The 25,355-nt window shown below is 45.8% G+C and overlaps 1 protein-coding gene across 2 annotated transcripts; it reads right to left on the bottom strand.

Annotated features, from left to right (window-relative positions):
• Window positions 1–1,201: 1,201 nt before the first annotated feature.
• On the bottom strand, window positions 1,202–25,290 carry LOC116958510 (uncharacterized). Of its 2 annotated transcripts, none has more exons than XM_076057128.1 (2): window positions 25,195–25,290; window positions 1,202–12,949 (listed from the first exon to the last, which is right to left on the bottom strand). In XM_076057128.1, exon 2 carries the CDS (start codon window positions 12,937–12,939, stop codon window positions 11,872–11,874), a length of 1,068 nt encoding a protein of 355 aa, XP_075913243.1. In that variant the 5' UTR covers window positions 12,940–12,949; window positions 25,195–25,290; the 3' UTR covers window positions 1,202–11,871. The 2 variants fall into 2 exon arrangements, with proteins under 2 accessions (XP_075913243.1, XP_032837030.2); XM_032981139.2 differs by lacking the exon at window positions 25,195–25,290 and adding an exon at window positions 22,083–25,182.
• Window positions 25,291–25,355: the final 65 nt, after the last annotated feature.

Below are 25,355 nucleotides of genomic sequence, written 5' to 3'. Positions count from 1 at the left end.
GGGTGCATTAGACATTTACCAGTGTCGTTGACATCGAGTGAGCACAAAATTAGGCTCAAAACAGAGCCTTGAGGCAAACTTTTTGTGATAGGGATTTTATTAGGTGAAACGTTGTCCACAGAAACAAGCTGAAAATAAATTTTGATTTAAAGCTTTCGTGACTGCAGTAATTCATATTCTTAGCTCTTTTGGTAAAGTCACGTTGAAGGGAAACAATAAAATAATAAAATATATATAACAATAAAAATTCTCACGACGTTTCAACCATAACACAAAAGGTCATCATCAGGTGTGAAAAACCAACGGCAAGAACATTTTTATTGTTATATATTTTTTTATCTTATTATTGTTTCCCTTCAACGTGACTTTACCGAAAGAGCTAAGTATATGTGTAGTGGAGTAAACAATACGCATAGGAATTGGCCATATACAGTACATACAGACAAGGAGAACGGGTCACATGAGGTCGAACAGGTGGTCGAGTCGCGGGTGGCGTAAACAACCCAAAGTAATTAAGGAAGTCGTGGCACGAGGACTGTGATTGGTCGAGAGGCTGTTAATGTTAAGTGGTGGCGTCTGGATGTCTGATGGTGCGAGCTGGCGGAAAACAGCCAGCGAGCCACGTGGCAATTAATTAAGGCTAATGCGAAAGGGGATAAAACGCGAGGTGGTTTTGAATGGAGGGGAGTTGTTGCTGGGGAGTTGTTGTTGGAGACTGTCCTCCAGACAGTCTCGTCCCTTCACCTGATGAAGGCTGCTTGTGTTGTAGCCGAAACGTCATGATTTTTTGTTATTTTTTGTTATTTTATTTTGACAAATAATATTAAATTATGAAAAATGAGAAAAAATAATGTAAAAATAAAAAAATGGAATATTCTTGATTTGAAGCTTTCGTGACCTTATTAATGCTAAAGGTAAAATGTAATTAAACAAAAATTGTGGTGTACTTAAGAATGTTATTGTTTTATTAATGTGATTGTCTGATCTCGTGTGTATAGTTATTAAGTTGTCCGATTATTATTGGCTCTCGTTGTCTAGAGGAATCACCAATCGTGATATCAATGATTCTCGCTTTAACATTTATGATTCTCGCTTTAACAATTATGCGTATAATTAAGTCAGGTCTCGGGATTCACCACAAGATACAGTTCGTCATTACAATGATGCACGAGTTTAGGAAAGAAGCACTCGGAAACCTGTATTTAATCGAAGCAACTTTAATCTCAACTTACCCTTACATCCAACAACTCTTATCATCAGAATTCCAATAACAGTGCCTATGTAAATATGCATACTCATCAATCCGTACTGGATGATGATAAAAGCATCAATGGTCAAATCTCACGATCACGTGGTTAAACCAGATTAGGAAACGCTGTACAAGGTACAGTTAAAAATAGTGAGTGTAAAGTTAATGCTTCTCATTATTTCTTCTTTTTTAACAATACCTCAAGTCCCACAACGATGTGTAGAACGGCAGGCTTAGTCCACGGCTATAGTGCACTAGCGGCCCCACTGCTCGCTGCTCCTTCGCACCGTTGTCTGTGCATCGTCGTGCTAGATCCACGCTGGAGGGTGTTCGGGGGCTCCCGAGTCAGCACGCTCGTGGTCAGCCGTTAGCTGCTGCAAGTTTTGCAGGTTATCTGCACGTCAATCTCGATCTGCAGTTGGAGTGCTCTGTGGCCACGCTGCTCAACACATTCCTTGTCAGCAGCTGCCTGCTTCGCACGAGCACCCTTGGTGCCCCCCCCTCCCTCGGGAGATTTAACGCTGCTCCTCACTCACTCTCCAAAACTCTCCAAAATTCATAGAACATCAGTCACTTTGACAACATAACTTTTCCAGACTAAAGTTTGGACAACATTTCATGCACAGTCATAATTGGTGTCTAACTCAAATATCCACTTAACTTCTCACATGTATTAGCTGATCACAGTATTATATGAAAATGCATTGGTACACCTCTAAGCTTCTTACAACTCTTAGCTTAGTACGTCTCTGCCATGCGGAGACAACCTTCTGAGGATCAAACCAAAACAATCACTTTACCGTACATAGCAGGGGTTACCAAAAAGATTTCCAAAATCTTAAACAAACACAAGATCCAGGATCGTGTCAACACAGTGCACAAAATCCGTGATTTAATCCCATCTGGAAAGGATGTGATTCCTGACATGCAATACCCTGGTGTCGACAAACTGAGTTGTGGTTGTGGCAGCAGTTACATTGGGGAAACGAAACGTCTCAGACCGCGTCCATGAACACAAGGCAGATCTGAAACACAGCAGGACCAATACCTCTGCCGTTGCCGATCATTGTTTTAACGCTGTGGGCTCACACGAAATTGATTTTTCCAAGACGGAGGTACTCTGCAAACCTACCGGCTACCTTCAGAGATTTGTTCATGAAGCCATCCAGATAAATAAACACAGACACAACTTCAACCGAAAGGATGGGTACAAACTGAGAAATCATTGGAAGGACGTTATTAACCAGGTAAAGTCTTAAATGACTGTGATGTTTTCATCCTACCTGCCTGTCAGCTGTTATTCCGACTCTCTCTCTATGCCTCTCTCTTAGATCGCTCATGCTCACATGTCCTTTGCATTGCACTCTCATGCCTTTGGATTGCACTCTCATGCCTTTGGATTGCACTCTCATGCTCACATGTCCTTTGGTTTGCACTCTCATACTCACATGTCCTTTAGATTGCACCCGTTGGGTTGCACTCCCTCATCGAGGCGGCCGCTCTCCTCCTACTATCTTACAGTTACATGCTAATTTCTCACAATAACATCACTAGCCCCGGAAACTTCTTTAAGACCATTGGGCTACACCCTCAGCAGCAGACCATGCTTTCCCACCTGATGACGGATGCTTGTGTTGCGCCCGAAACGTCGTGATTTATTTTATTCCTACGTGACTTTACCGAAAGAACCAAAGAGTATGAAAAATGTAGAATAAAACTTTCAGCGATACTCAAGAGTCTGTCAGCGAAGAACTCAACACTTAGCGACACAGGTCCTTTTCCTCTGCAAAACTCAACCCTTGGCTGATTACGGGTGCCAGTCCCGGAAGTTGCCTCTGCAAAACTTAAAACATGGCTGGTTATTGGGTGCCCCTGGAGTTTGTCGTTGCAAGACTAACTTATATGATTTTCGTATAATGTATTTCTTCCTTAAGACACATCAAAAGGCCAAAGCTCCTCCCACTATCACGCCCCTTGCATTAATCTGGTAAGCCGCTAGTTCCACTTTTGTTCTGGCTGCCTGGACATCCTGATGCCTGATGTTATAACCCCGATCAAACTCCCTCACTCCGGAGGTCATCCCACAATTTGAGTGGGTACAGACCCACTTAATTGCCTCGAGGTGTGGTGTTCATATATAGGTTTATCCCTTCTCCTATTGAGCCTGGATTGCAGAGTTTGAGTCCCACTCACAACTAGGACTTGATAGCTTCATTAATTTACTAAGACACATTAAGGCCCGAAGCTTCCCCCACATTTGCAAATGTGGTGCATCCATTGGGTCAGCCCGAGTTCATCCTTGGTTCTGGTTCAGCAGACATCCTGGCGCCTGATGCCATAACCCCTATAAAACTCTCCTCCCTCCGGAGGTCATCCCAAGATTGTGTGAGCGCAGACCCACTTAATTGCCCCTAGGTGTGGTGTGTCTGTAGCCTTGTCTATTGTGAAACGGCCTTCCTCCCTCTTTAGGTCGACTCATCTTAAAATAAATTCCTGCTGCAGCATGCAATAACAGCCACTGGGAAGACAAAGGCGGTCGGGTGTGGCTTGGTTGTATTTCTTGCATTATCAATACATTTTTCCTGCTTATTTCAGACCGTATGGCATAATAGTAATTGTTAATCAAAATATGCCTAAACTAATATTAAACCTTTTGATCTGAGCTACATCATTATATAACAGTACATTTGATCATCAAGTTAATGTTTAATACATTGATGTTTGAAAATATTCCAATTAGGTGGTGGTCAATCCATACTTTTCCAAGCCAAGGCTTGTGAATGATTAACTTTCAAATACGAGTCTCCTTTGACTGAGGGACACTGCCGAAGCAGCACGGGGTGTTCCTTTGTTGTTTCAAGGGAGGAGTTCACAGGCCTCCATTACTGCATTTTTTTAGAATGCGCTAAATCCAGATAAATGAAAAAAAATAACTTACGTAAAAAATAGGCAATATCACTCTTAATATAAAATTTTGGAAATGTCATATATACAATAGAACCAATAACATTCACATGCATTAGAAGTGAGATGCAAAACCACACGGCACAATGAACACCTGGCACAATTAACATGTGGTAACAGTGCAAAACATAGCGCAACTGCGGTGACAAATGAAAAATGAACTGCACAACTGTGCTGGCAATTGGACAATGAACTGAACGCGACAAATGTCAAGGACGTCTCTGTGGCGAAGAAATTGCCATCAGCTGTTGTAGCCAAAGGCTCACGTATGTGCTCGGGTCATGGGCCCCTGGACGTTGAGTTTCTTTGGGCGAGCTGGCATGGGGGAAGCCACTGCTGAGTCTACAGGTGGAACAGACCCAGGTACATCAAGCAGAGCAGCCGGCGTTTGGGGTCGACGTGTGACACCTCAAGTGTCGTAGGACGGTGGTGGTGTGGGTGATGGTGTGTTATAGGATGCAGGTAGTGGCGATAGAATGGACAGAGGCTCAGCAGCGAAGGGCTTAAGGCAAGATGGGTGGACGTACCACTTACGACGTCCCCACTGAATTAAAGCACATTGTGGGCATAATACTTTAAGGACCTTGACCGGCCCTTACCAGAGCTTATTCAGCTTTGGTGAAGTATGTGGAGGAGCCTGGGGGCAGAGAAGCCGCCGTGTCCCTGGGGTGAAAGGTCGGCGCATTAGCTGTGCAGCCCGGTGTTTTTTTTTATTTTGCAATTGGGAAGGCAATGAGGCTGACATTGCCCATTCGTGCACCTCGTACCAATGTGACAGCATGCTGCGGATGGACTGCGGTCACAAGGACACACGAACAGGAATATCTGCCTATTTTTCCTTCCAAGGGGGAGTTGGCTCTCAACCGTATATTAGAGAAAATAGTGAGTAGCCAGTCAATGCATGAGGAGCCAGGCAGTATGCAGAAAGGGCTGCAGGAATATGTAGGTGTGTGTCGTTGACGACGTGGGATAGCATGAACGGCAGAGTCCTGTTCATCCCCTCTACCATGCCATCTGTTTGTGGGTGATAGAGTGAAGTTCGTATCTTTTTGGTGCCCATGATAGTGCAAAGGTCGCGTATTAATGTTGACGAAAAATTGCGGCCCTGGTCAGTCAAGATGCATTCTGGGGGCCCCTTGTCAACGACATAACCATTTAATAATGCTTCTGCTATGGACTTGGCCATTTGGTCGGGGAGGGCCAAGGCCACAGGCCATCTGATGATATATGTATTCCCCCTCGAAGTGTGTGGAAACATCCATAACATGTCAAGTGCAATTATTTTGTTCACACGGGATACAGAAATGGATTGTAGTCGAACTTGAGGTTTACGTTGCAGTAGGCTCCGGCGTGTGCATGGGCGTATATCCTTACTTATGGCTCGCCAGAAGTAATGCTTCTGACATAGTTGCTGGGGTCTTTTTATATCCTAGGTAGGGCAATTTTCCCCCATGGACGCGGTCGAAAAAGTTTTTCGGACAAGAGAAGGCACACTTATCCGTGTTCGCTGTAACTGCATGTCCCACCACATTAACAGTTTCTCCTGTACAAAGTTGTGCGAGGCCTTTCCCGGTGCTGCAGGCTGGCCTAATATAGTGGGGTGTTTCGGCTAAACACCTGAGGGAGGTGTCCTGGCCTTGAAAGCTAATTCAATCAGCCCTGGTGAATCCTAGATTATGGTCAGTAACAGGCAGGTGTTCACCCATCGCCATGGGCTGTACTGGTGCAAGAGTATCCACTATCTGTGTATGAAGGGACTTGCGCGTCGCTGCCCCTTCATGGCTGCATGTAGATTTGTGAGGGGCAAGCGAGATAGAGCATCGACATTTGAATGTTTGAGCCCCTTCTGACGAACGATATCATATGTGAACTCCCATCTAGCTAATTGGCTTGAAGGCTGGTCAATTCGCAGGGTATAATTCAAGGCGGCGTGTTCTGTCCTAATGGTGAATTTTTGACAAGTAAAGCATAAATTATTCTTGGTTCTTTCGGTAAAGTCACATAGAAGGGAAACAATAAAAGAATAAAAATATAAAACAATAAAATTCTCACGACGTTTCGACTGCAACACAAGCAATCATCATCAGGTGTGAAAACCACAGCAAGAAAATTTGAAAAAATTGGCGGTTTTTTTAACGTTAGCACCACGGAGAGCAATTTGGCAGTTATTCAGATGGACGAGTCCATTTATGTTCGGAAAAGAGGAGGGGGGAGACGAAAATAATGGATGCGGTTTGAAAGCCACCGTAAACGTAAACAATCAATAAAGACCCGAAATGGTTTATCAAATCCTTCCAATGATTTCTAAGCCAGAATCCATCTTCTCGGTTTAAATTGTCTCTGTGTTTGTATATGTGGATATCCTCATGAACGAATCTCTCATGGTAGCCAGATGGCTTGCAAAGAACCTCTGTCTTTGAGAAGTCAATGTCATGTGAGCCTACTGAATTATAACAGTGATCTGCCACGGCCGAGGTGTTGGTCCTACCGTGTTTTAGGTCTGCTTTGTGTTCACGAATGCGGTCCGAGACATGTCGTTTGGTTTCTCCAATGTAACTACTATCACAGAGGCAACTTAGTTTGTAGACGCCAAGGTACTGTATGTCCGGAATCACATCTTTTACAGACGGAACTAGATCACGGATTTTATGTAATGTGTTGAATCGGACCTGGATCTTGTGTTAATTCAAGATTTTGGAGATCTTTTTGTGATCCCCGCAATGTAGCGTAAAGTGTTGATTTTGAAAGGCTCCTCAAGAGGGTCCTTCTTCATGGTTGTAGTGATAGCTTTGCGGATTGTGTAGTCAGAGTAACCAATAGCCTTAAGAGCTTGGTGTACGTGCTTGAGTTCACTGGCTATGTGTTCCTGGTTGGATATGCATTGGGCTCTATGGTGCAGAGTCTTGATGAGGGATGGTGGTGGGAATCAGGTTTGGAAAAACCAAACGACATGTCTCGGACCGCATTCGTGAACACAAAGCAGACCTAAAACACGGTAGGACCAACACCTCGGCCGTGGCAGATCATTGTTATAATTCAGTAGGCTCACATGACATTGACTTCTCAAAGACAGAGGTTCTTTGCAAGCCATCTGGCTACCATGAGAGATTCGTTCATGAGGCTATCCACATATACAAGCATAGAGACAATTTCAACCGAGAAGATGGATTCTGGCTTAGCAATCATTGGAAGGATTTGATAAACCATTTCGGGTCTTAATTGATTGTTCACGCTTCCGGTGGCTTTCAGACCGCATCCATTATTTTCGTCTCCCCCCTCCTCTTTTCCGAACATAAATGGACTCTTCCATCTGAATAACTGCCAAATCGCTCTCCGTGGTGCTAACGTAAAAAAAAACGCCCATTTTTTTCAAATTTTCTTGCTGTGGTTTTCACACCTGATGATGATTGCTTGTGTTGCAGTCGAAACGTCGTGAGAATTTTATTGTTTTATATATTTTTTTATTTTATTGTTTCCCTTCTACGTGACTTTACCGAAAGAACCAAGAATATTAATTCCTGCAGTCACGAAAGCTTTAAATCTAAATTTAAAGCATAAATTGTTGAATGAAATGCACCATGGCTAGGAGTTCTTTACGAGTAACACAGTAGCATCATCCTGATGCTGACACGACCCTGCTCCCGGATGCGATAACCATCTCATGACCACCCTGTATTTGGGAGAGGACTGCACCCACCCCAATGTCGCCGGCGTTTTTATCTCAGATAAATGGCAGGAAAAAATCTGGATATGTGAGTGGCGGAGCATCTATATGAGCGAAATTAGGCGAAGTTCTCTTGTTGTTATGGGCCCCATACGAATCTCAGATTTTAGCCTGCAATGGCATTTAGTGGTTTAGCAATTGATGCGAATTTAAGGTACGAAGCAGCAGTAATTGGAGACAAAGCCTACGAACATGCATACGTCTGTGACTGATGTGGGTTTTGGCCAATTGCGTACGCATTCTGTTTTTGGAGGATCAGTGGCAGCTCTGTTGGCACTTACAATGTGGCCCAAGTACTTGAGAGACGTCTGTATTAAGTGACATTTTAAAGGCTTTAACTTCAAATGTGCATCCCTCACCTGTCGCAAGCAATTCAGATGTTCATTGACTGTCTGACTGAACACTCTGACATCGTCTAGGTATATCAACCAGTGTAAACCTAACATGAATTCCATCAACCTCTGAAAGGTTGTGGGGGCTGTATTTAAGCTTATTAGAAGACTAGCTGTACTACCCGGCTTCGCCCGGGACTTGGATTCACCACACCCGGCCGCCGTTGTCTCCCCAGTGGCGATGTTCACACCACAACAATTACTCGTTTGAGGGTGAGTCGACCTAGGGGAGGCCCAGGAGTGGTTCAAATAATCGTCACCAGTGGTGGCTGTGAGCGGGAATCGAACTCGGGTCGCCGGGTTCGTAACGCAGCGCGCGAATTGCTACGCAGTCCCCCCCCCACACACACAGGATAAAGACAAAATCCCCTGTGTAGCCTGTAGGGGGCAAGTGCTGTTAGCGAGCACCTATGAAGGCCGGCACGGCACACGAGGGGGTGGGTGGCCAGCAGCACGCCCGGCCGCCTTTGTCTCCCCAGTGGCGATGTTCACACCACAACAGTTATTCGTTTGAGGCTGAGTCGACCTAGGAGAGGCCCAGGACCGGTTAAAATAATCGTCGCCGGTGGTGGCCATGAGCGCGAATCGAACTCGTGTCGCCAGGTTCGTAGCGCGGCGCACTAACCGCTACACTACAATGCGTTACACTTCTACATGCGAGGGTCACGTGACAGATTTTGACGTCACAGCTCACTTGCCATGCAAAAAATATATGCATTATTGAGCTCCCCCCCCAATAAAAAGTGTACTTTTATAATTTTTGCATGGTGTACAGTCTGGAAAGTACCCACATGGCAAATTTCAAGTTTGCTGCATGTCGGGAAGTACGCTAAACATTTTGAACAGACACACATATTCACAACTTTGTCTTTTATATATATATGGAGATAATTGAATTCAAATAGGCCCTGAGATGTCCGAAAAAGTGTTTTTGGTCTTGACTTGCTCGCTCGTGGCATTTGCCAAAATCTGCAGGACAAGGTGCTGAAAAATGTGGGCCCAGAGAAGGTGTCCAGAGAGCCGTCTATCCTTGGGAAGGGATATGCATCCACTAGAGTGATGTTGTTGAGGCACAAGAAGTCAAAACAGAATTGGGAGGACCCATTAGATTTTTTCACCAGTACCCCAGGTAATTTTTGCCTAGAGTAATTCCTGCACACTCTTGGATTTGTGCCTTTTCCTTGGGGCTCATCCTGTGGGAATTTAATCAAATCGGAGCAGCGTCTCCTGTCTTGATGTGGTGTTTGAGGACAGAGGTCCGTCCAATGTCATAAGTGCACCAGCTAAAAATGTCTAAATACTCGTGCAATAATTGGTGAAGGTGGTTCAATTCCTGTACAGCTACCTCTGCGTTCCACAAGGACATAGTGTCCATCCATCCATCATTGTATTTGGATTCTGGTTGTTGAACGGCCCCTACTGTGGCGGGCCAGTGACTGTGGAGCCCAGTAAGTATGGTTGCAATCAGTGTCCCTGCATGTACCTTAGTGCGCGTCTTAGTGGTATTACGAACCTGCATAAATAGTTGTTTATCCCTTCTCAGTAATGTATCTGCAGCTATCAACGCATGGTGTTCAATGGTTTTGGTGACCGGCATAACGATGAGGTGTGAGTGTGATTAGTTTGTGGTGAGAGGTGTGCGGCAGCGCAGTGGAGTGTTTGTGCTTAAGGGGGAAGGGTTATGTCCTGACTTACGAGAGCATGTACTGCGGATTTGCTGTCCTTTGCTTCGTTGGTTTTAAAAAATAGAGGCAGTATCTGATGGGCGTTGACACCCCTCTGCTGTGAATATTTTTAGGGGTATTCTCCTTCGAAAATCTGTCCTTAATAGGCAGGGCACCGTGTGCTGGAGACCAAAATCGGTCCTGCAAAGGACAGTCCTCCAATGCACACTGAGCCTCCACCTGCCCCAGTATTCCCATAGACCACCCCTTAGCTGCTATGTATTGGGTGTATACAGGGTGTAGTTTTTGGACATAATGGTCGCCGCTGCCCCTGTGTCTACCAGAATCCATACATTGACCCCTCCCACGAAGCCTGTGAACAGTGATGTCCCCGAGGTCACACCAACCATCTGGCTAACTTGCGCCACCGAGTCCTCGACACGGGCCATGGATGATTAGGTTCATCATGGGGTATTGATCCTGGCCATGTAGGTGATGCCTTATTGGTGTCTGGTATGGCTCGTGGGACCCTGTGATTGTGAATGTGGTGAATGTCGCTGGGGGCCTGAGGTGCCACAACTCGCCTGGGTTCCACCTGCAGAAGTAGTCGGCCATGGTTCACGAGAAGAAAACCCAGGTGGAGCAGAATCTGTTTGGCACCCGATGACGATGTGGCCTCCTTGGCCATAGCAGTGGTAGATTACTGGACCCCGGCTCTGGCTTCGGGTCTCCGAGTTCCTTGACGGCCATCTTCATGGGTGATGTGTCGGCTCCCTCTGCACTGCAGACCAATCTCCAGATGGAAGCTGCAGCATCGGGTGTTGCCTTGTGCCTTCCAACCCCTGTTGCTGTGCTTGTCACCTTGCCAACTTGGGCTAGGATCTGGACTGGGCACCTTCGGTCTTCATACTCTCGTATATTCTGAGCGACCCATAGAGAAGTACTGTCATCTGCACTTGCGATGGACAGGAGGATATCAGCCCTCCTGGTGTAACTAACAAGACGCTCGGCTACCATGCAGTCGATGTTCTCTTCGTCGACTTTTGGGAAGGCTTTTCCGGCGAGCATGATGATTCCCCAATAAGCCAGTGCTGACTTGGAATCGAATTGGCCTTTGAATTGGCCTTCTTCGCCGGGGAGATTCCTTTCCAGATGCTGAGAGCTTCATCGTTGAGGACAGTGGGAAGCGATTTCAAAGACTCAGCTTCCCGCCAGTCCTGAGCTTGATACGCAGATCTGAATCACCTAACAAACTCCATCCAATCACTGTGGGTTGAACTCAGTGGCCCCTGCTCGCAGGCCCGAGAGGCACTGCCGAGGGGTCGCAACCTCCACCTGCAACGGTGGTGGCTGATAGTCCTCCGTGCTCTCCTCCTGATGGGCCCCGGCTTCCAGTGTCTGCAGCGCACCTCCTGGCCATGACCGTCGCAAACGGAGACGTGGCGAGCTTGGTGGGGAGACGTGGCGAGCTTGGTGGAGAGCCGCGCAACTATCCCCAATGAGGGATGGACCTCTCTGGAGACCGCTGGGGCAATGTGTTGAGAAGGCCCCTTCACGTCAGCTGTCTCACCAGAATCGTTATCACCAGGCTTCAGCACTCCACATCCAGAACTCATCTCTCTTGCTCTCGTCTCTTATACCCTGGTCCACATTCCTTGCCAGTCACTGATTGTTCAGGGCCTTTGCCTCATACTATGATAAACTGGACAAGCATATTTGAGTTTCATAGTTAATCCCTGCCAAGGGTTTTGCCCCAGGTTATGATAACTGGCTCGGTGCTGCCGAGTCTGTAAATAAGGTGAATGCTATGGAACTTCTTTGTGTCACACTCTTGGTTACAGATCTTCCCAGACTACACTTCACATGTGCAGGGCCCTCCTATTCTGCTTTTTCCAAAAAGTCGACCCACACCTCCACATCCACAAACTTCTGGGGATCGCCTCCCTCTCCCTTACAGTCCGAATCCTCCTCCTGCTTCACGTTGCTGCCATGCACCTGGAGGTCGGGTCCTGAAGTCGAATCTTCATCTTCACATTTCACTTCACTTTTCACCTTCAATATTTCACATTCCACCTTCACTTCTTCACATTCCAGCTTCATTTCTTCACATTCCAGCTTCACTTCTTCACATTTCACCTTTACTTCTGGCCACGATGCAAAGCTGGAGTTTTCTTCTGGTTCTTGTTTCATGATAGATAAGCTCATTGCAACACTCTGAATTTCACTTGGTGATTTTACTTTTTTCTCCTTGTGGATCTTCTCATGCTTGTTCCGGACTCCTGACCGTGCAAATGCTTTACCACACACAGTGCACTTGAAGGGTTTTTTTCCTGTATGTATTCTTTGATGATTGCAAAGATGTGAAGACTTTATAAATGTGTCCCCACACACAGAGCACTTGAAGGGCTTCTCGCCTGTGTGTGTTCTCTTGTGAATATGAAGATCTGCTGGCCATGTAAATGCCTTTCCACACACAGTGCATTTGAAGGGCTTTTCACCTGTGTGAGATTTCTGGTGAATACGAAGAGATCCTGACTGGTTAAACGCTTTCCCACACACAGTGCACTTGAAGGGCTTTTCGCCTGTGTGTGTTCTCTGGTGAATATTAAGATATCCTGACCGGGTAAATGCCTTCCCACACACAGTACAATTGAAGGGCTTCTCGCCTGTGTGCGTTCTCTGGTGAATAATAAGATTTCCTGAATTTGTGAATGTTTTCACACACACAGTGCACTTGAAGGGCTTCTCACCTGTGTGTGTTCTCTGATGAACATTAAGAGATCCTGCCTCGGAAAATCCCTTCCCACACGTGGGGCACTTGAAGGGCCTTTCTCCAGTGTGTGTCCTCTCATGATTCTTCATGTTGCCAATGTGATCCGTGCTGTACAGACACTGCCCACATTGGTGTCTTTTAGCATCAGGTTGTGCCGAGTGTCTCTGATCCATGTGATTGAGTCTGCAGATAGAGGTATACAGTGCACACAATACGCACACATGCATTACATGCACAGCGCACTGACACACAACATATAGAATCACATTATAAAATAAAAAATATCCCCCCTAAAGCCTAAACAGACTCTTGGGGCAAGTGCTGGTAGCAGCACCTATGAAGGGAGTAATGAAACAACAGGGGGTAAGTTGCCAGCACAACGCCCTACCACTGTTTTCTCCCCAGTGGAAATGTTTACATACTGCACCAGTTACTCATTTGAGGCTGAGTCGATCTAGGGAAGGCCCAGGACCTGTTCAGATAATCGTCAGTGGTGTTGGCCATAAGTGGGAATCGAACTCGAGTTTCCAGGTGTGTAGCGATATTTGTCATTTCCAAAATTTCATTTCATATATGTGTGTTCATTGCCTTCCGAAAGTTGAAAAATCACATGGGACAAAAAACAATTAGCACTCAATTGAGAAGATAGCTTGGGATGACAAGTGGCAAGAACCTGTGAAACATTTTCCTGGTAGCGAATACAGATATACTCCCAGAATGGCCATGAATGGATACCCTGTTGTTTTAAAAGTGCCCATGGCAGGAAACCTACCACACTTGGCATCAGAGCTATTTTAATTAATAATAAGTCTTGGCGTTTGGAGATTTGAAACTACGCTTCTGCGCTCTTGCACAATGGGGCGATTTTAATTAACAAAATAGACAGGAAGGACAAGATCAAAGGGCTCGCATAATATACATGCATAATGTACGTTGCCTCAGTAATCCCCCCCCCCCACCACATTGTGCAAGAGCGCAGAAGCGTGGTCACCACATCTACACCTCTATATAAGGAACGAAAAAGTAAGATTTCTCCACAAACCTGGCTGTCGCCTGATGAAGCTAGTTGTAATTACTGGTGAAACGTCCTTCTCAGATTGTAAATGTTGTGGCTTGGCTCTCCAAAACACCGGTGCGCTGTACTAGTGATGAAATGGCACGTTCTGTTTACATGACAACCCTTACTAGTTGGCTGTGTCAGGTGGTGGCGGGTTTTAACGACACATTTATATATTTACGCGATCTAACCCCAAAACCTCTATTATGGACAGAAAATACTGTCTCTTTTTACAGTAGGATATTTATTTTTGTCTATTTGTATGTTTATTTATGCTAATTTAACATAGTAAACTAATTTAAAAGACTAAAAAAATATATATAACGCCAAAAATGTACTCTTTGGTTCATTCGGTAAAAGAAAAAATAATAGATCACGACGTTTCGATCACCACACAAGCAATCGTCCTCAGGTGGGAGAGCGAAAACAGGCTGCTGAAACATGTCCGTATATATAGAGCCGAGAGGGGGGGAGGGGTTGCCGCATCGGGCAAGAGGGTGGGGGCTAGAGATTGTGCCTAGGTGAGTGGAAAATCCTAAGATGGGAACTGAGATAGAGGGGGAAGGGGGGATAACCTCCACGACGACGAGCTGAGGAGGTGGTCATTGTATTGTGAGAGATTAGCATGTCAATGCAAACGAACCAACGCAACAGCGGCTGAGCTCGTGAGACATCCAATTTGTTAGAAAACAAGGGGAACAACAGAGGGACAAACCACATCGAGGGAAGGAGAGACACACACCGAGAGGCACACCCACGCACAGAGAGAGAAACACACAGAGATACACATAGAGACACACCTAGAGAGACATAGAGAGAGAGAGACACAAACTGAGAGACAAACACAAAGAGAGAGACACACACATCACAGCCAGTTGTAGTCTGCTAAAAAACGAGAACCACCACCACATCGAGGGAAAGGGGCAACGTTGGATTTGTTAGTGAGACATTTAGCCCGTTAATATAAAGACATTTAACTTGGTAATGTAAATTGGTAATGTAACTCAGAGTCAGAAATATGCAAACATTTGATTTTAAATAATGCTTAGTGATCATCCAGCGTTTTGAAAATCCGGCACCCCGTCCCCCTAAGCCACCGGAAAATTGATTATCGACCCTCCATACATACTCACTGAGTCGCAGACATTGTCTTGGGAGCAACACTATTTATTTCACCATCTCAACATAACATAATAGAACCTACACTTGGGTGTTGAATGCCCATCTAGCCACGCTACGGCAGAACTAGACATGTTTCGCTATCCCGGCCCGGACCACAAGCTGGGTTCCGGGCCATGTGGCTAGAGGCTTCTTTTACCCGACGTGTATCTTCTTCACCAGAAACCCGAAGAACCCCGAGCTCCTCCCGGGGCCCCCGTTATATTGGACTGGGCTGGGGCTGGCTCCGCCCCTCGCCCCACCCACCTTCTACATCTCTCGAGCTCTTTCCCGAAGGCTCCCGAGAGCTTTTTATACCACGTGACCGCCCAGCGGCCCCCGTCCACCGGTGGCCCCCCTCAAATATCATCCAGTCACGTGTCGACAGGTCAACCGGCATATCATGCCCCAACGTAACCCTGGCTGGCTGACGCTCCCTCTCAATCCTTCACCGGGAGCCTGCACTTAACACTGGACGTGGTGCCTCCGCGCTGACCAGCGCTCACCCAAGCCCCACTAGGTCTGGTACTATGCCCAGTAAGCGGGCTACATATAATGCCAACACATTATCCGCCGTGGCTTCGTAAGCCCGGCACCACACAGTGACATTCACAGTCACTACACACTCACACACCATTGTGACATCCAATTAAAAGCCAATCTCACCTAACGTGATGCAAGAAGAAATCTACATTGGGCCCTGTTGATCCATCATAATATCCTTATTGGCAAATCTGCGATATACTTGGCTAATTATTTAACCCAAAAAAGCTAAGACATTCGTCTAATTGCCTTTTAACCATCCCTGAACAAGGTGACAAAGCCTTTGCCGTTGCAGCACCACCAACACTACAGAACAACCTCGTTTCCTCCCGTAACATCATAAATCTTCCTTCAAAAAAATATCCCAAAGCAGAAGATTAGTGCTAGATGCGACCACATGTGCAAATGTGATCTGTAACTATGGTCCTTATCTATGTATCGATAGTTTTAAGTTTAATGTACATTTAAGAGAGTACCGAAAAGGATACAATTTCAAACTCCAAAATGTTATTTCTTTTTATTTAAAATGTCTGATTTTTATTTATTTATGTGTATTTGAATATAACTGCCAATAACCCAAAAGAAGGGGTAATAGCATAGGTAAAAAGGTAAATGTAATTTGATTCACGTCGTTTCGATATTCGTCGCACCTTTCAGGAACAGATCACTGACGTACACACATCACACACATAATATAGACACAACAAACACACGCAACATAAACATCTCACACACAACGTACCCTAGAACAACCGCCATTTGACAATAAGTGGCGGTGACATCACCACGGCACCTGTGCCTGGCTATGTGCACTTTAAGGCCACGTGAAGTGTCGAACACCCGCTAAGTAGGTCACGGGACAGACCCAGGTGCCATGGGTTGGCCGACTGAGATGACTGGCCGATGCACCATCACACTCACAATGTACACATCATCTTACCTATGAACGTAATTTTTAGTCTATCTGTCCATCTGTCAGTCTGTCTGTGTACATGCAACTTGCGAAGGATGTGGCTCGCGAACCGTGGGGTTTACATTTTTTATATTCTTAGCTCTTTCGGTAAAGTCACGTCGAAGGGGAACAATAAAAATAAAATATATATAAACAAAAAAATTCTCACAACGTTTCCACCATAACACAAACGGTCGTCATCAGGTGTGTCGGTTCTCATTAATTTATTTATTTTAAAGCAGTGTATTTATTTATTTTTAAAAAACGTCAGCGCCACGCACAGCGATTTGGCAGTTTATTTAGAAGGACTAGTCCATCTATGTTCTGAAAAGAGGAGGGGGGAGACGAAAAATTAATGTATGCTGTCTGAAAGCCACTGTAAGCATGAACAATCAATTAAGACCTGAAATGGTTAATCAAATCTTTCCAATGATTGCTAAGCCAGAATCCATCTTCTCGGTTGAAATTGTCTCTATGCTTGTATGTGGATAGCCTCATGAACAAATCTCTCATGGTAGCCAGATGGCTTACAAAGAACCTCTGTCTTGGAAAAGTCAATGTCATGTGAGCCTACTGAATTATAACAATGATCTGCCACGGCCGAGGTGTTGGTCCTACTGTGTTTAAGGTCTGCTTTGTGTTCACGAATGCGGTCCGAGACATGGCGTTTGGTTTCTCCAATGTAACTACTACCACAGAGGCAACTTTGTTTGACACCAGGGTACTGTATGTCCGGAATCACATCTTTTACAGACGGAACCAGATCACGGATTTTATGTAATGTGTTGAAACGGACCTGGATCTTGTGTTTATTCAAGATTTTGGAGATCTTTTTTGTGATCCCCGCAATGTAGGGTAAAGTGATGGTTTTGAAAGGCTCCTCAAGAAGGTCCTTCTTCATGGTTTGAGTGATAGCTTTGCGGATTGTATAGTCGGAGTAACCATTAGCCTTAAGAGCTTGGTGTACGTGCTTGAGTTCACTGCATATGTGTTCCTGGTCGGATATGCATTGGGCTTTATGATAGAGTCTTGATGAGAGAATTCTTCTGTGATGGATGCAGCCACGAAAGCTTTAAATAAGTAAATAATAAAACAAACGTGGGGTTTACGTTTTAAAAAAAAGTACCCGGGTACCACGCCGTAAGCCGTGGTGAGCCAGCGTTTTCCCATCCGTAAACTATAAAGTAGTTAAAAAAGTGTTTTTGCGATTTCTCTTTATTTAGGTATATACCTTTAGCTCCCGGTGCGGGACAATGCACGCAATTGTGCATGCGCGAAACGCTGATACGAGTTGCCCCTAGGATCGCACAATCGCTTAATATTTCATCCGCGTTAACAATGCTTAAAAAAATACACACAACGCTGAGGTTCATTCTTCACAGCCTTATGTCCCCCCCCCCCCCCACCCCAATGCGTGCAGTTACTGATATAAAGTCCGTAGATATTAATATTATATCGCTTACATAGCATTATTGCAGTGCGGGTGGGGAGAGTGGCCCAGCCCGGCAATGTGTCACCTATTCTGGCTGGGCAATTGAGGCGAGGCCGCGGGCTCTGCATGGGACTAGGCCTCACCACAGCAATGTAAATTACTATTTTATTGAATCTTCGCTAAGAACTCAGGTTCATTATTTACTATTATGAAACAAATAAGTTGGCAAATTTTACAATGTTTGTGTGCGACGGTGTACTGCCAGTCTGTGCTGTGGCCTGCTGCCTGCTGATTAATTAACGTGAGTGCATTGGCACTTATCTACACTGCTAATTTTGCTTTTGCCCATTATGAGTGTATGCCAGTCTATAATCTGTTGCCTGCTTCTTTACCTCACTCAGTGTACTGCCAGCCTTTCATGTCGACTGTATCCTGCTTTTTCAGCTGCTGACCATATTGCCTGCTTTTTATTTGACTTTAGCAATGCTTGTCATTGAGTCGCCGTACTGGCAGTCTATAATCTAGACTGTAGCCTGCTTCTCAAATTACCTTTGTGTACTGCTGCTGTTTAATGTACACTAATTTCAGCTTATTTCTTCAATGCATTTCTATTGTTTCGATTGTTCACGTCACGCTATAGTACTGCGATGATGATTAATTTCGTCTGTCGTTTTGTTACCCATTTAAATTTTGACGTACCGCACATTTACATTCTACAAAAGTGGGGAGCACGCAGGGAGGTTCAATGCCCCAAATATTGTTGACCTTGCTTTCTTACGGTGGGTGAGGAACATTGTGAGAGAGACATTGTTCTTCCATACCAATAAAACACTATCGCACGATTTCCTGACACTAACAGAGCATACAATGCCCTACAATAACACATTTTCCTGTTGCAAGGACAAGATGGCTACCATGTCCAGATACCTCAAATTATCAAAGTTAAAGGACTAAGTCATCCTCACAAAACTGTTTCCTCTAAAGACTTCTATTCATTCATGATAATGCACAGAGAAGGAGGAAACCATATACTAAGGTGCGCCAACCTCTTTCACCAGTATGTTGTTGATGAGTATGCCAAAATTGAGAGTGAACGCCTTCTTTACATTCGACTCAATCAAACACGCCTGCGTGTTGAACAGTATGCTCATCTCAGGGATGCTATCAATGCTGACGGAGATGCAAACGCTCAGAATTTGGGGAGATTAGTTATTTTGCCTTCATCCTTCACAGGTGGACCAAGATACATGCATGAGAAGACTCAGGATGCCATGACTACATCAGCCAATATGCCACACCCCATCTCTTCATCACCTTCACTTGCAATCCCAAATGAAAGGAGATCCAGGTTTACATTTATCCAAACCAAAAGCCACCAAACAGACATGACATCTTATCGAGTGTCTTAAAACTCAAAGTTCATGACCTCATGATGCTTATTACGACCAATGAAGGCGGCATCTTTGGATAGACAAGAGTAACCTGCACACCATTGGGTGGCAAAAACGTTCTCTTCCTCATGATCACATTTCGCTATGGATGAGGGAAACAATTCGTGCAAGTCACATTCACAAATTTATCAGTGCTGAGCTACCTCACCCCCATCAAGTCCCTGCCCTTTTTCTATGTGGTCTGCAACCAAATGGTCCATAGTCCATGTGGCCAGTTCTATCCAAATGCGCCATGTATGCAAGACCACAGGTCTACCAAGAGGTATCCACGGAACTACTTGAAAGACACTCAGTCGGCCCATGATGGCTATCCTCTATATCGTCACAGAAATACTGAGCATGGTGGATTTCAACCAACACTCAGACCTGCCACTAACTCGCTAATTAAGGTTCACAACCGGTGGATCGTTCCCTAATGCCCTCTTCTGTGCAAGATCTTCCAGGGCCACTTGAATGTGAAATACTGCTCTTCTAAAGAAAGCCAAAAAATATGTTTGCCAATACATCAACAAAGGCTCTAACATGGCTGTCTTTGCCTTACAAAACAGAGGGGTAAAGTGTGCATGAGCTCAAACTTTTTTTTCCAAGGAAAGTACATCATCAACAATGAGGCCATTTGCAGAATTCTTGGCTTCCCCATCCATGACCATTCCCACAGTCGTCTATTTGGCACTTCACCTCCAAAAGTCAACGCATCTACGTCACCAAAGGAAATGCCCAACAACAGGCCCTGGCTCCCTTATGGCATTCTTTGTTTTGTGCCCAAGTGACCCATTTGCTGCCAACCTGCTCTACCATTAAGTTCCCTCCTACTATACATGGACTGCTAAAAAAAAATGGAACCAACGTGCTGCTGACGGTGAATCTGATGCCTTAGGACTAGTCTACACAGTTCATCCCAACAATCAGCAGTGCTACTTTCTCCCAATGCTTCTCCATGTTTCTAAAGGGCACATATCTTTCCAAGACCTCTAAACAGTGGAAGGAGTTGTCTGTCAAACATAGAGGCAAGCTTGCAATCTTTGTGCAATTCTTACGCATGATCCCCATCTTCATAAAGCTATGACACAAGCTACTGTTGGTCAGTCCCCTTTCCAACTGACATTACTCTTCTGCATAAATCTTCAAGTTTGCAGCCCATCTAACCCGATGGGACTCTGGAAAAATACAAAGAGGCCATGAGTGAGGACATCCTCCACAGATCTCAATGACAAAATACAGACATCGACGTCAACTTTTCTGATGTCATGTTCAAACAGGTCCTCATCCTCCTTCAGGACAAACTGCACTCCATTGGTGCAAAATACCTCACGTCTATGGGACTACCAACACCCTACAGGTACAACCTGCATGCCCTTGGTTAAATATGCTATTATGCTTTACAGCTTCTTACATTTATTTAGGAAAATTTACCAAAGTTGATGGATGCACAAATAGAAGCCTACACAAAATCTTGGAACACATTGAGACTACAAATCGAGTCTTTTTTCCTTGATGCACCTGCCAATACTGGGAAGACCTTTGTTTTCAAACTGCTCCTCACTAAGTCTCGCCAGAGAGAGAAAATTGCTCTAGCTGTGGCATCATCAGGGATTTCTGTGTAAGTCGATGTGTGTGTGTGAGTCGATGTGTGTGTTTCTTTTTTTCCCGGGCAACGCCAGATGTCTGTGTGTGTACGTTGATGTGTGTGTGTGTAAGTCCAAGTGTGCGTGTCAGTCTATGTGTGTGTGTCAGTCGCTGTGTGTTAGTCGATGTGTGTGCATGGCTCCATGTGAGTGTGTAAGTCACTGTGTGTGTCTATGTGTCAGTCGATGTGTGTGTGTGTACGTCAATGTGTATAGGTGTGAGTCCATATGTGTGTGTATATGAGTCCATGTGTGTGTGTGTAAGTCGATGTGTGTGTAGGTCGATGTGTGTGTGAGTCTACGTGTGTGTGAGTCGCTGTATGTGTGTACGTCAATTTGTGTGTGTAACTCCATGCGTGTGTGTATCTAAAGTCGATGTCTGTGTGTGTGAGTCCATATATGTGTGTGTAAGTCGATGTCTTTGTGTGTGTGTAGGTCGATGTGTGTGTCTGTCTTTTTCGTCCGGGCAACGCCGGGTACTTACCGCTAGTACACAATATACAGGAAATCCTTTGCGTAATGCGCTCCACCATAGGCGCGAATTCACAGTTACGCGATTCATCTTTTAGGGACTTACGCGCTCAAGAAAATGGAAAACAATTATTTGAAACATGCGTGGTCCACGCCGCCTCCAGCACCGATCAGCCCACAACCCTCCACAAGCAGCCCAGGAAAGCATTCAAGAAGCCCTGAAAGTACTTATCCTTAAGCAAGTAGAAATATTTTTAAACTTCATCATTATAATTTTTGTTATCAAACTCCGTATTAAGTAATTTTGTAATATAAATTTTATTATAATTAAGAATTAAATTATATTCTTTGTTCTTTCGGTAAAGTCACGTATAAGGGAAACAATAAAATGATAAAAGTATAAAATAAAATTCTTATTGTATTGTTTCCTTTATACGTGACTTTACCGAAAGAACCAAGAATATGAATCCCTGCAGTCACGAAAGCTTTAAATCAAAAGTATTAAATTGATAAGTACTTTGAAAAATCCAGGGCTAAAACAATTAACTATGCACCCCCCCCCCCCCCCCTTATAACATGCATGTCTAAGGGAAAATAGGCTTCTTCATACAGCGTGATTCGACTTACCCGCTGTTTTTCAGGAACGCATTGAGGGATACCTGTTTCCACATTACACACAATACACACACATCACACTCGCAATCCGCAAACATCACGCACAAATGTACACACATCATACACAAAGAATATACCCATATATCACACACACAAACACCACACACACAATGTACACACATCACAAACACAATATACTATACATATGTCAAGGTGTAGAACCACACGGACTCGGAGTTTCTTGTAAGGGCTTCCGCCGGTTCATTAACACTGTTAATAATCACACTAACTCACACCAGAGGTAGGTGCACACTACACTCGGCCCTTCCCTTGGACCTCGGCTCTACTCTTGTCCCCAGGCTATTCCCTTGGGGCTCTCTCGACGGCTCTCCCACGGACGGGGGTTCAGCCAACTCCGTGCGGCCACGAGAGCGGGAGAGGCCTCCTGCAGCCGTGACACGGCCCGGGGCTCCCACAGCGACCCCGCCCACGTCACGGGGGGTCCCCCTTCAGTGCTGCTTTACAATCCCCGTCACGTGACGTCATCCCACTACCCCATGACGTCATCAGGCTACTCAACACATAGAACATGTTTTAAATCTAGAACATGTCTCGATTTGAAGCTTTCGTGACTGCAGGAATCCACACTCCTTGGTTTTTTCGGTAAAGTCACGTAGGTAAAAATAAAATACGGACGCCGGCGGTGGATAGTGCACCCGTCCCGGCTCAAACGCTATATTCCATCTACCCTGGGGGATCCACCCCCAACTCCGGGGCGGTCGGTGGGTGATGCGTCCGTCGTGCCTGTCCGGCCGGGTCCTGTTGACGGGGGCGGCATTCGCCCTGTCTGTGTGCCCCCAGGGCCCTTCCAAGTAGCGCCGGCGAGGACCCCCCGGCCACCGAAGGCTACGGCGGTGGGCCTGTTGCCTGCGGACAGCCCACCTGCACCGGCAGCGGACGCCACACGGGGAAGCGGGCCGGCAGCGCATACCCGTTCAAGGGGGATGCGGCTCCGGTGATGGCCTGGGCGCCCGTTCGTCGGACCCAGCCCCGGCGCCCGCTCGGCACTGCCGGCCGGAAGAAGCCGTCTTACTTTTTTCCCGTTCATTTGGTTGTTGTTATTGCGATGCCTGGGATGCCGTGCTGCCCTAAGGTTGGAGTTTTCTTGCAGCCGGGTCGGCTGTTTTTTTTCACAGGGGGGGGGGGGGGTAATGTAGAGGAGTAGAATGGGGAAGTGGCGTCACTTGTGCTGTCCAGGGCGATGACGTGACGTCATGCGCTCGGGGCAGCAGAGTGACGTCACGGCTCCTCAAGGATAAAAGGGGGACCCCGTGACGTAAGCGGGGTCGTAGCTGGAGAGTCGGGGTCGGAGAAGGGTGGAACGGGGAGCCAGGGGCAAGAGGGTAGGGATAGGGGAGAGCACAGTGCCAGGCTAGACGTGGCTGTGCTCCTCGGTCGGCCGTGTTGGTTGATCCCACGGCCGGGGCAGAGGAGACAGCACAGGGCAGCCGGCTGTGTCGGGACCTAGCCCGGGACCCCTAACCCCTGGGGAGTTGTTCACCCCTGTGTATTGTTAAAGATTTGTAATAAAACCTTGGCGGAAGCCCTTACCTTACCTTAGCCTCCGAGTGAGTCGTCGGGAACTCCTTTACACTTAGAACATGCACACAACGTACAGTGTACACAATGTACACATATCACTCACACATTGTACACAGTGTACACAACAGTAAACACTTAGACTACACACAAAACACAATGTGCAGTGTCCAGAGTGTAGACACACGCAGCGTACACACACCGTGTACACACACGCAGTGTACACACGCAGTCTATACAGACACAGGGTACAGAGACAGTATACACACAGTGTACACACGCAGGCTATACAGACACAGTGTACACACACATTGTACAGAGACAGTGTACACACTTACACAGTGTAGAGAGAAACAGTGTGCATAGTGTATACACAGACTACACTCACTGCTATGCAATATTCCTTTAAGGACCCTGCACTGTACTCGTTCCCAACAATATTAACAATGTTGTTGTTTCCTGAGCTCACGCACACAAGGGGCTCTGTAAAGCAGACGGAGAAACGTGAAAGGAATCGAAATCGACCTCAACTCGAAAACCACTCCGATCGCAATACTCACAGCCTCATCATCATTAGACCTCCATTATTACACTCACAGCCTCATCATCATCATTAGACCGCCACTATTACACTCACAGCCTCACCATCATCATTAGACCTCCACTAATATACTCACAGCCTCATCATTAGACCTCCACTATTACACTCACAGCCTCATCATCATTAGACCTCCACTATTACACTCACAGCCTCATCATCATCATTAGACCTCCACTATTACACTCAGCCTCACCATCATCATTAGACCTCCACTATTACACTCACAACCTCATCATCATCATAAGACCGCCACTATTACACTCACAGCCTCATCATAATTAGACCTCCACTATTATACTCACAGCCTCACCATCATCATTAGACCTCCACTATTACACTCACAACCTCATCATCATCATAAGACCGCCACTATTACACTCACAGCCTCACCATCATCATTAGACCTCCATTATTACACTCACAACCTCATCATCATTAGACCTCCACTATTACACTCACAGCCTCATCATCATCATTAGACCTCCACTATTACACTCACAGCCTCATCATCATTAGACCTCCACTAATACACTCACAGCCTCATCATCATTAGACCTCCACTATTACACTCACAGCCTCATCATCATTATACTTCCACTATTACACTCACAGCCTCATCATCATCATCATTAGACCGCCACTATTACACTCACATCCTCATCATCATCATTAGACCTCCACTAATACACTCACAGCCTCACCATCATTAGACCTCCACTAATAGACTCACAGCCTCATCATCATCATTAAACCTCAACTATTACACTCACAGCCTGACCATCATCATTAGACCTCCACTATTACCCTCACAGCCTCATCATCATTAGACCTCCACTATTACACTCACAGCCTCACCATCATCATTAGACCTCCACTATTACACTCACAGCCTTATCATCATTAGACCGCCACTATTATACTCACAGTCTCAATGTCAGCCCGCTCACTCGCGCTCTTGGGCTCTGACGTCACTACTCCGTGTGACGTCTTCGGCGTGAGACGTCAGTGCGGTGGTGTCCCGCGCTGGCGACGTCACGTCACCATGCGGCTGAGCGTGACGTCATTTATCTCTGCCAATATCTTTT

This window comes from Petromyzon marinus, chromosome 79 (genome assembly GCF_048934315.1).
Source record: "Petromyzon marinus isolate PM22_M1 ecotype Great Lakes invasive population chromosome 79, UKy_Petmar_22M1.pri1.0, whole genome shotgun sequence".
NCBI lineage: Eukaryota > Metazoa > Chordata > Hyperoartia > Petromyzontiformes > Petromyzontidae > Petromyzon > Petromyzon marinus.
Note: the sequence above shows the minus strand (reverse complement) of the source record. Positions and strands in the feature narration are given on the sequence as shown.

Coding starts and splice junctions, on each gene's coding strand:
- LOC116958510 (XM_032981139.2), bottom strand. CDS start 22,252: ATGTGTGTACATTGTGTGTGTGGTGTTTGTGTGTGTGATATATGGGTA. Junction 12,950..22,082: donor GCGTTCCTGAAAAACAGCGG/GTAAGTCGAATC, acceptor CTCTATCTGCAG/ACTCAATCACATGGATCAGA.